This window comes from Sceloporus occidentalis, unplaced genomic scaffold (assembly GCF_023333645.1).
Source record: "Sceloporus occidentalis isolate IW3139 unplaced genomic scaffold, rSceOcc1.0.p SCAF_8, whole genome shotgun sequence".
Lineage (NCBI taxonomy): Eukaryota > Metazoa > Chordata > Lepidosauria > Squamata > Phrynosomatidae > Sceloporus > Sceloporus occidentalis.
This window is the reverse complement of record NW_028316988.1, coordinates 38,783,090-38,795,480: the sequence shown is the minus strand read 5'-3', so window position 1 is coordinate 38,795,480 and position 12,391 is coordinate 38,783,090. Positions and strand designations below refer to the sequence as shown.

The 12,391-nt window shown below is 40.9% G+C and overlaps 1 protein-coding gene across 1 annotated transcript; it reads right to left on the bottom strand.

Moving 5' to 3' along the window:
* Positions 1–269: 269 nt before the first annotated feature.
* Positions 270–11,319, bottom strand: HMGB3 (high mobility group box 3). Its single transcript, XM_089536343.1, has 5 exons — positions 11,160–11,319; positions 6,982–7,141; positions 5,548–5,687; positions 3,430–3,604; positions 270–1,845 (listed from the first exon to the last, which is right to left on the bottom strand). Exons 2-5 carry the CDS (start codon positions 7,129–7,131, stop codon positions 1,693–1,695), a joined length of 618 nt encoding a protein of 205 aa, XP_089392469.1. The 5' UTR covers positions 7,132–7,141; positions 11,160–11,319; the 3' UTR covers positions 270–1,692.
* Positions 11,320–12,391: the final 1,072 nt, after the last annotated feature.

The following is a 12,391-nucleotide window of genomic DNA, read 5'->3' as shown; positions in this document are numbered from 1 at the left end:
CGTAATAAAATCCCCACACACATGAACACAGACCCTGGGAGGTACCGTGCCAGGTAGTCATACCTTTGCAGAAGCGTTGTGAAGCCATGCACTAGATAGCCGAGATGTCGAGTAAGAAAACAAGACAAACATCAGGTAGCCATGCCAACACACACAAGATTCAGGAAAGACCACTTACTGCTGCCTAACATTTTTCTTACCAATGGTCTGACTGCTGGGGGGTGGGGAGAAAATGGAAGGTTGGGGAAAAAAAACACCACAACTCTGGATCAGTTTAAAGACAGGACAAAAAAGGCACATTTTAATATTTACAAAGCATAGCATTTGGGCCGTAAATATACCCAACACAACTAGAAAGTAACATCTGCTCCTTCTTAGTCACCTACCTTTCTGAATGATGGTATTCACACAATTAAAGGTCATAAAGCGTTCAACTAGGCTTCCACTTTCAAGTAACAGTGGATTTAAACTTGCATAGCATCTTTAACAATCTATCAGTCCAACTAGCCACTTTTCCTGGATGATCATTAACTGTCCCATCACAGTCACCATGGGGAGGTGGAATAGTATGTTATTTGCTAAGGTTTTCCTTTTACGAATAAATCTAGGTGGGGAGGGCGGGTTTGGACAGCAATTCTTATGTTTTGCTGTGGCTAAAGATAACCTCGTTAAAAGCAGGAAATTTAGAATATTGTCAAGAAATTTTAAAAATGTAATACTGTTTATTTTTGCTTCAAAAACATTTCAGCATTCTAAACATACAAAAAACCAACATAACATTTTTTGCAAATTTTGTTTCTTTTAAGTACAGAGTGTTTTTGAACTTCAGTTTTCTGCGCCCTCTCTTCACTTGAAGCTGACATTGAAGAGACCTACAGCTTCCGTTTAAAAACTACCCCACTTAACCAAAACGGGAAAAAAAAGATTCCATACAATTTCTCATGCCAGCTGAACTTCCCCTCCCCTTCCACAACTAAGAATGGCCGCAGAATGCTAATTTCACTATATACAGAAAGACAACTTTAAGCTAAATGGACGCCCACTGTAGTGTAAATAGATCTACTTTCATGGTGCATTCCATGAGACACATTCCCTCCAGGGAGAAAGCAAATAGCCTTCCATAAAGCTGTTCGCCTTTCCCGCCAAGGTTATCGCCGCTCAAGGCATGAACCACAAGAATCTGTCTAGTTTTTACAAACTATAGATATGTACAGTTTATAACCCAGGATTTTCTAGCCAATAACCATATAGTTAAACACCACCTTACAAATTAAAAAATAAGATGCTTGAAACATTTTTAAATGCTTTGTTACACCAACAGGAAAGTGCACAGAGTTGAGGAGAACACTAGAGCGTCTTGTTTCCACTTTTTTTTTTGTTTTAAAAATGTTTGGAAATATGTACAACTTTGTTACAGTTTCAGGGTGCCTAAGGACACCCATGGCCACTTAATGTAAACCAGTTACAATGGTTTTTCCCCCATCTATTTCAGTATTTTTCCTAGCACACTTTTAATTTTTTCTTCTTCAAACCAGCTACAGTGTTGTGATCAGAGTCCAAATTTTATCATTAAACCTAATAAAGGGCAAATAAGACACCATCTCAAATAAGAGGTGCAGGTTACTTTTCATTTCCAAATGTGTTTCCCCCTACTCTATGGTATTCACATGGAGACAAGTATTATACAGTTTCTCATTCATCGTCCTCCTCTTCGTCTTCCTCTTCCTCATCATCTTCTTCATCTTCCTCCTCTTCCTCTACCTTTTTCCGAGCCGCAGCTGCTGCTTTGGCCGCTGCACTCTTTGCGCCATCAAATTTGCCTTTAGACTTGTAATCTGCAACATCCTGCAATGGTGAGAGGATGGGATTCATTGTCCTTTGCATTAACATAAACATTTCTGCACTAACTTGGAGCATCCTTTTATGGCGTGTGTGAGAAGCTTAAGAGTATTACTCCACATGCCTTAAGGATACCGAAGCACGGCTCTATCCCAAAGTAAAAGAGAACTGATTAGATTGTACCTTTTAGATGGAAACTGTCAGTGATGCTTGGCTACCAATTACTGAATAGCAGTTATTAAAATTATTATATTCAGGCTTGGATGTCAAGAATTGAGAGAGCCCCCAAATGCTACTTCCATAGGTAAGAGGAATCTCTGCATCCCTATGTGATGTATTAAGAGAGGCATAAGAGATTCTTCAGCATCACCACCACGAACAGAAATATCTTCCGCTCATACAAAGGGACCTTTGCATTGGAGCCACAGTAACAATTGGGTAGACTGTACTTTATCATATCAAATTTAAATTCCACAGTAGCCAAAATCCTGTGCTTTATACTATACTAGACAGCCAGTGTGGTGTAGTGCTTCTGAGTGTAAGACTAGGACTCTGGAAATCAGTGTTTGATTCCCCGCTCAGGCATGGAAACCCGCTGGATGAACTCTCAGCCCCAGAAAACCCCATAATAGGGTCTCCATAAGTCAGAAATGACTTGAAGGCACACAACAACAGTGTATTAACACCAGAAAACTGTAAACAACGTTACATTATCACCAGTCCTGCTAAGAAGAGGTATATGGGGTCATCAAACCACCATTCCTGAGGGCCTTATCAGAAACATGCCTCTGGCTTACAAATAGATAGGCATCTCCTATCATCAAGTATCAAGGAGGAACAGAATGCTACTTTGAAAAGGAAAAGCCATGAAAGAAAAAACATTGATTTCCAGAGAATTTTAATTTTGTGCATGGGTGCTAGAACCCTACATTCTCAGCTTCTTCCATCCTACTCCTGTCTGCAGGGGTTGGGCGAGATTTTGTCCTCCTACCTCTTTAGAATAGATTCGACACATTTAGAAGCAGAGTCCCATCATTTACTTTTGCTTAGAAGATGGAGTAAAGGATGGGAGGGAGGGAGGGAGGGAGAAAGAAAGATGGGAAGATCTTTGAGGCCTAGAGTTATGTTAGCAAAGAGTAGGAAAGCATATTTTTAATGGAGAGAGCATTACTTTATTTTGCTTCAGCTACATGCCACACAAGCCTCTAGGATAAGCAGGGTAAGGCATTTCTTCTAACAGATGAAATAACTTAAGTCTCCTGATGTTTCAGCCAGGTAAGACCAAAAACAAATAACATGCCACATCTGGCTGATGTATAGATGAAATGCCTTGGAGCTACAGATCTAATGTAACTCACATGTGTGTGTGTATTCACTGGTTACATTAAAATTCACCTGCAATGAAGCAACTAACCAGAACATTTTAGATTTGCAACCCTGACCAAGGAAATATTCCATGAACACTAGACTTCTTAATGGAGCCTACATTCATTAAAACGTGTTGATAACAGCCTGAAGTTTCCTCCAAGCAAAGCTGCCACTATTGTTTTCAGACCAGCATAAGAAACCTTATGGTGCTCACCCCCTTACCTTTTCATACTTCTCCTTCAGCTTAGCAGCCTTGTTGTTGTAAGGCTGTTTCTCGCCATCACTGAGGTTGTTCCACATTTCACCCAGTTTCTTTGCCACATCACCAATGGAAATGCCAGGGTTAGTGGATTTGATCTTAGGACGGAATTCTGAACAGAAGAGGAAGAATCCAGACCTGGAGTGTGGGAGAGAAAGTGAGAAAAGATATCACTTGTTGAGAGCTGGTACAGTGTATGAGAGAATGCCTTATGAGGAAAGACTTAGGGAGCTGGGAATGTTTAGCCTGGAGAAGACACAGTTAAGAGGTGGCATGATAGCCCTGTTTAAGTATTTGAAGGGGTGTCACACTGAGGATGGAGCAAGCTTATTTTCTGCTGCTCCAGACACTCGAACACGGAAGAGTGGATGCAAGCTACAAGAAAAAAGATTGCACCTAAACATTGGGAGGAACTTTGAGATAGTAAGAGCTGTTCAACAGTGGAACACACTCCCGCAGAGTGTGGTGGAGTCTCCTTCTTTGGAGGTCTTCAAACAGAGGCTGGAATGGCGCTCTGGTTGTGAGTTCCTGCATGGGAGGGGGTTGGACTGGATGGCCCTTGAGATTTCTTCCAGCTCTGATTCTAATATTTGCCTTCAAATGGCTTGTCAACTTCAGGTGACCCCATAGGGTTTTCAGACTACTTTATTAGCACTTTCCCATCCCTAGGAAACTACAACAATCTGGTTGAAATGCAACACTCAACCACGGTTTAACACAGTGACAATGTTCAACTATGGTTTAGCAGACCCTAAGATCAAACTGAAGTTCAGAGTTCTTGAGGTTTTCAGGTTCTTAGGATCTGAATTCCAGTGGTAGAAAGCCAAAAGCAAATAAGTGAGGCCAAAAATACCAGCCTATTTTAGTTTAAAGCTTTTACTGCAAGCAGCTAAACCTCAGGAAAGGAATGTCAGTCTCTTAGAAAGTGCAGGTAAGGGGGATATAAAAGGCTGTGAACCACCACCATAGTGCTATTAAAGCAAAAAGGGAATGGGTATCTAGGACACCCCAGAGGGCCAAATGTACCCCCAGAAAACGATTTACACACCCATGGCTTAGCATTATGTCTCTGGCTTGTGCAACTCCTCACCCACAATTCTACTGTGGCCTTGAGAAGCAGACTATTAGTTTCAAAACAATTTACCCAGATTCAAACATCGTCAATCGCACTCAGGTAAGCACAAAACCGAACATTCTGGATCTTAGCTATACATCTGCAGCAGATAATGGGAACTCACAAGCCCAAGGCTTCTTTCCATAATGCTGAACACCATTTTTAGCATTAGACTCAAACTAGGCCAGTGTGTGTTTATAGGTGGGCGGGCAGCACTAGGGATTCAAAAAATTCTCACCATATTTCAGGTCCCAATATCTTTTCAGTGGTGGAGGAGCTGTGACAATAAAATTGATACTAAGCCAGTTATGGAATATTACACCTGAGGAGTAAGAGCTAAGAATTCCAGTTTTAATTTAACTCACTGTCTCAGTAGGCAGGCTTTGGCAAGCCACTAGATCTCAACATCAAGCCCTTTCCTGCAGTGTAGAACATCCAAGATAATTCTGGGCCATCTTCCAAAATTGCTTTTAAGTGTTAATGCATATGGGACATTTGAATGCTGTACACAGTATTGTATTTTTTTTCCAAAGAAAAATTTTAAAACGAGCAGATTAAGTGGCGTCGAAATCTCAAGACCTCCCCATGATCCTAGCTACCCTTACAGCACAAATACAGAAGTGGCCAATAGGGTTGTTCTCAAATAGCTTCTCAGTGGTAAGGTGTCAAGCTTTGGAGATCAGTCATTCAAAGCCTTAAAAGTACTCATGCTTATGAACAGCTGCATGATGAATTTTAAGAACGCTCACATCTTTTCAACAGTTTAATAGTGAGTAAATGTTACGAAATGCTAGAATAGCACTGTTAGAAGCTTTCACCAGTTCTGAAAGAACTTTATTAACTTTCTTGGAGCTTCATTAGCAGATCACAAAAAACCCGGTCCTTCTGATTGCTTTCCTTTAAAAACCCAAGTTACATGATCCTGTTCAGATAAAGTGGAGTACTGTAAAGTGGCACAGTTACTTACGGTGGCCGTTTGGGAGCATTAGGGTCCTTCTTCTTCTTACCACCCTTTGCTGGTCCATAATCCTTCATTTCTCTATCATATCTTACTTTGTCGGCTTTGGCCATCTCATCAAATTTACCCTTCTCTTTGCTTGACATAGTCTGAAAGGAAAATGCATTCAATTACTCATGGATCTCCCCCAGCCCAAGAAAGCACACTGAAAGTTTGAAACTGACGCGGAGATGTAGGTTTGCGTACAAGAGGTTACAAATTACTTGGCTCCTACAAATCAAGACCTCTATACTCAGGATCCAGTGAAGCCCTTCTTCAATCTGGTTCAACTAACTTCAACCAAAGCACATTTCTCCCTCTACTCCTCAAAGAGAAGTCTATAGAGCCATTCTACATCATCCTCGCAGAGTTAGGCCAAGGGAGTGCGAGCCACTCTGATTGTCTTGCTACAGAAAAGCGGGATATAAATAAACGTTTTATTGTTATTATTTATTATCCAAACCAGACATGTAAAGTATTTTTTCTTCTGAAAATGCAAACCCTTGTTCGGAGCTGATGAGTTTCCCATGTCAAAAGTAAACCAAAACTGTGAGCAAATCAACTAGAGATTAGTGTTTGTTACAACTTATTGTCAAATAAAGGTATGTGAATGACCTGATTCCAATCCAAGTACAGAATGCAGTAGTAGGCATGTATGAAGAACATTTCCTATACATTTTAAAAATGAGTTTCTAGCCCTTATGAAATGCTTGAAATGTGTGCAAGCAATGCACAACAACTTCTCAGAAGGAAAAAGGGGGTGGCATAATGTGTTTCAAAAGGCACAAGCAAGATTTTGCTACTACAAATCCTTGATTTGTGTTGAAAACCTGTTCATATTGAACTCATGGGAGATTTATTTCTAAATAAGCATGCACAGGACTAGACTGCATACTATGCAGGACCACAGAATTTGGCAGAATACAGACAAGAAGTTATGGAAAGTCTTAAATTACACCTTGGACCGGTACAGACCAGCATGAAAAGCCGGCTTCTAGGCAGCTTGGGGGCATGGCATATGCATGACACACACACCCAAAATGCCCAGACACCAGCTTCATGGCACCTGGGTGCCACTTTCAGGGTGCTCCGGCGGTGCAGCATTTATGCGCTGGAGGAGTGCCATAAAGCCACCGCAGGGCAGGAAAAGCCATCTTTTTGTGGTCTCAAAAAGGAGCAGCATTTTGTCACCTCTTTTTCGGCCGGCAAAAAGCCGGATTGGGGTTGTAGCATGCATTCATCGTGGCCACAACCCAGTTCTCTGTTTCACCCCTTTGTCTAAAACTTTAGTTGATTAGTTGTGTTGCATCTATAGGTTTAAGCTATCAGGTGCACAGAACGTGTCCACACTCAGAAGGCCTTCCATCTTTAAGGAGTGTAAGAATTTACTCTTGAAGATAATACCTTCCATCGCTCTGAGCACTTCTTGGAAAATTCTGCAAAGTTAACAGGAACTTCTGGGTTCTTTTTCTTGTGTTCCTCACGGCAGGTCTGCACAAAGAAGGCATAAGCAGACATCTTCCCCTTCGGCTTCTTCGGATCACCTTTAGCCATTTTTAATGCTCTGGAAAGATATTTAGACAGCCACATTAGAACACCAAAAAACAATCTGTTGTGTTTTTCTGTCAAGCTGACACATAAGTCAAGCTGCCCTAAGAGTGGTCAACAATTAGTGTGCAAGGCTTTAAACCTGGTTCACACACGATGCAAACATACCACTTACTTCTAAGCCAAAACTTATAAAATCCTACCCATTGACAAGATTGTGTTCTGAGTTGACATGAACACTGTGCATAACTACACTCATCCCTCCACATTCGCTGGGGTTAGGGGCATAGGACCCCCTGTGAATGTGGAAAAACCACAAATAACAAAAACACTATGTTTTTACCTGAGAGAACACCGCTCTAGGAATCTCTTGGTCCTCCAGCGCAACTCTGTGGTCAACATCTGCCAGATACTGACCACAGAATTGCGCTGGAGGAGCTACAAATGCCTAGTGAGTGTCCTCTCTAGGAATCTCTAGGTCCTTCAGTGTGGCTTTTGGTTAAAGTTGACCACAGAGTTGCGTCGGACGACCTAGCTATTCCTAGGATAACATATTAATAAAACCTGTGAATAATCAAATCCACAAAAGTTAAAGCCGCAAATGTGGAGGGACGAGTGTATTGTCTACTAGCTCCTTCACACATGCAAAGCATGAGTGTATGCTGTGACACACAACTAACATCAGTGTCCAACTGATATGCCTCAATTTTATGGTCAAACATGTGTAATTCGGTCCATAATGCAAGAGTGTTACACAGCTGAACAAGTGCACACAGTTGTGGCTTGTGGCCAGTCCTCCTAGCTGGGACACTCTTGCAGCTTCAACTTCTTCCAAAACTTAAAAAACATGCTGCCTGTCAGAATAGCTATCACACATTTATATGTGGGCATCTTCCACTTCATTTCTCAAACCATCTACCAAAATAGGTTTTTAAAGTTCCCTCCATTTCAGCGCGACTTAAGAACGTGACGTTGTTCCATTAAAATAGGAAGTTTAGGCGTCTTCTTTTCTTATGTCTCCAGCAGCAGCAGCAGCCACTAACTTTTTCAATAGGAAACCCTCCCTTGCAGCTTCTTGCAGAAGTCAAGACATGTGGGTTTTAAAAACACAAGATACAGAGATAAACGTTCTGCTCATGTCGATATAAACGTTTTCCCTCATGGCATTATAAAGGTTTTATTCTTCCTCCGAAAACGTTTCTCTAACTTTTGCTATTATATATATATATATATATATATATATGCATGCCAAAAAGTAGTTCTCGTTTTCCTTCAAGCTATATATATATATATATGCATGCCAAAAAGTAGTTCTCCTTTTTCCTTCAAGCTTTTATCTCCCCTAAAGGAAAAAACAAACAAACAAGATCCTGAACACCTTTTCATTTCAGGGGGGAAAAAACCCCTTAAACCTCCCCCTTTTAATTAAAATCCTATTTTTTATATTAGCTTGTGTGATGATGAAAAATGTTTCAAATAAAGATTTTTAAAAACCACATATTTCCTTATTTTTTCTCATTTCGGGGGGGGGGGGAGTTAACCCCTCCCCCTTTTAAAAAGCCCTACTATTTTATATATTTTATGTGTGACAATGAAAAAAATAGTTTCCAAATGTGAAGATTATTTTTTTAAAAAACCTGTATTTTTTTTCTTACTTCCTTGTTTATTTTGTCCTCCTCGTTTGGGGGGGGGGCTTAACCCCCCCCCTTTTAAAAATAAAATAAAATCCTATTATTTTTGTGAGGATGAAAAAGTTTCAGATGAAGATTTTTTCCTTGTTTTTTTTTCTCGTTAACCCCCCCCTTAAAAGTTAACCCCCCCTTTTTAAAAAAAATAAAATCCTATCATTTTATATCATATAAAAAAGTTTCAAATAAAGATTTTTCCCCTTATTTCCTTGTTTATATTTCCTCATTTCAGGAGAAAAAAGTTAAATCCCCCCCCCCTTTAAAATAAATAAATAAATAAATAAAATCCTATCATTTTGTATCATTTAAAAAGTTTCGAATAAAGATTTTTTAAAAGAACGTGTATTTTTCCTTATTTCTCACTTTTAACATAAAAGTTAAACCCTTTTTTGAAAAAGAAAAAATCCTATCATTTTATATCATATTAAAAAAGTTTCAAATAAAGATTATTTTTAAAGAATATGTATTTTTTTATCTTTTATTTCCCTTGTTTATTTTGTTTATTATCCTTCCTTTAGACCCCCCTTTCCTTGCCCCCAAGGTCACTAGCAAAACCTTTTTATATAGATATATATTATATTATATTATATTATATTTATTTTAAAATTAAAATAGGTTTTAAAGAGCCTTTTAGGCTGTGAGGGGAATGTGAGGGAAAGAAGGGAAAATATTCCCCTCAGGAAAGGAAAAAAGAAGAAGACAGGTCACAGAACCAAAGACACCAATAATTCATCTTCCATTTTGTGAAAGACTTCTTCATGAAAGAAAGTGCCCCTCAAATAAGCCCTTGGGCTCTTCTGGGGGGGTTCCTGGACCCCTTCCCCAGCCCAAATTGGGGCAGAGAGGGAGAAAAGGGCTCCCTTTTGCCCTCCTTGCTGAGAGAGCTATGTCTCTCCAAGCCTTTAGCTGAGGCAAAAGGGAAGCCAGGCAAGAAGAGAGCCAGCGCTCTTCCTCCATTCGCTAAAATGGCTTCTCAGCTGAAGCAGGCAGTCAGGCGGCTATGCCTAACAAAGCCACAGGCACCCGCCTCCTCAGTGGGACCGCTCTGGGGGGCGAAGGACACAACCCACCCCCGTAAAAAACACACATCCTGGTAGAAAAAACGACCCTCTTTCTCCCTGTCCAGGTTTGGGGTCGCTGGGGGGTCGGGAAGCCCCCCAAAAACCGCCCCCAAGGTGCCCTCCCCCCCTCCTCCCCCTATCCCTGCTTAGCGCAATAGGCTGTATAACAAAGACTGAAGCGCAGCCATTACTATAAGCTCTGGAGCTGTAAAGAGGAGGGAGAGAGGGGGAAAAGGAGCCCAAAAAGAGGCAAAACGGACCCAAATCTGTCCAAAAAGGGCAAGGGACTGGAGGGAGAAAAGGTCCAAAGCGGAGGAGAAGGGTTCAAAGCCTCTGGGAAAGGATTTAAAGGGTTTTTGTTGTTAGAAACTTGTTTAAAAGAGCCCCCTCCTCTCCCTCTCTGACCGCCTCTTTCTTTCCAAGCGCCAGCCATGTTATAAAGGGAGAGTGGGTCTATGGCCACGACTAGGGCACGAAAGGAAGGGGTTTTAGGGTTTTAAACCACGGAGGGAGTCGAGGGGGGGCTTTTTCGAAAGGGGAAAAAGCACAGGAGGAGAGGAGGAAGGTTTGGGGATGCTGGGGCGAAAGGGAAAAGAAACACACTTGGCAAAATCGGTGCTGTGTTTGGGACCCCACTGTCAAGAGAGGTTCCAATGCTGGAGCATGCATTATTATTAATGCAGGGTTAGGAACACTTCGAGTAGCAACTTTGGAGCGTGGATCTTTTTGCAAAGCATGCAGGGGGGGGGGGGATTAAAAGGACTGCACCAGCCATCTTCCACTGGAAGGAGAGAGAAATCCAACACAAAACCCACAATAAAACACACACACACATGTATTTATTGTTATCATTATCATCATCATCGTTGCAACATTTGCAAAAAGCACCAACAAATCCTCATTTTGGAGGTTGCTTGGAGGCTCCCTCCAGAGCATTAGCCTTCTTCTCTTCTTCCATTTATCTTGCAAATTAAATCCTCCTTTTTATCTTTTGCAAATTTAATCCCAATTAAAAAGCTGATATTTCCCCATCATTAAAGAAAAAGAGAGAGAGAGAAAGAGAGAAAGGAGAAAAGTTCTTAAAATGCACTCACATTATATAGAGATAAGATGCACATTCGTAGAAAACATAAACATGTTAGGGCTTTAAGCAGAGATATAAAACCACAGGCACGTTGATATAAATCCTAAATGTGTTAAAAATTAATATATATATATATATATATGTATATAATGGGGTCCTGTTTCTTCTCTTGCAAAGAGGAGGGAAAAGTTGCAAAGTTACCTGTATTGTTCGCTTTAAACCTGGATCGGATCAGCAAAGGAAGCAAAGGAAGCAAAGGCAGCAGCAGCAGCAGCAATAGCGCTGGAATGGGAGCAAGGCAAGGCAAGAGGCAGGCAAGGCGGAGGATGCGCGCGCAGCTCCTTCTCCTTCTGCTGCTGCCGCTCGCTCTCAATCTCTCTCTCTCACACGCAGAGGGCGCGCTCAGAAGGGAAGAAGGAGCCCTCGCGTTGTTAGCGGCGGCGGCGGCGGCGGCGGCGACCATGGCCCCCGAGAGCCGCCCCTGATTGGCTGTCCCGCGCCGCCGTTTGAAACAGCCTGCTCGCGCCGCCATTGGTCCAGCGGCTCATTAATATTCAGCAGGGCCAGCGCGCCATTGGCCAAGGCGCGCAGAGTCATTCATTCAAAAAAGAACACGGCGCCTGCAAGGAAAGAGCAAGGAAGGAAGCGCGCAGAGAAAGAGGAGAGCCAGCCACCACTACTACTACTATTACTACTACGAGACACTATATATACACACACACTCTCGAGGTACACTCTCTCTCTCTCTCTCTCTCTGTATATATATATATACACACACACACACACATATACATACACACACACAAATGCGCATATATATATATACACACACATATACACACACATATTTATATACATTCATATATAAACACACATGCATATGTATACACACACACACACACACACCAAAATGCATATATATATACACACACACATATACACACACACATATTTACATTCATATATAAACACACATGCATATATATAAATACACACAGACAAATGCATACATATATATACACACACAGATATATATATTCATATATAAACACACATGCATATATACACACACACATATACACGCCCATACATATATATATATACCCACATATATATACACTTATACACAAATATATAAATACATTCGAGCTACACTAAATATATGTATATATATATGCACACACACACACACGTATATAAACATATCTATATATATATACACACACACACACAAACACGACCGAGCTACTACTACTACTACATACACATATCAATACACACTTGAGTGACACTATACAGATAACGTATTTATATGTGATATATATATATATATATATATATATATACACACACACACAAACACAACACGACCAAGCTACTAGATACACATGCTACAATATATATTAGTTCAAGATTAGTTAAGCAGTTTCTCA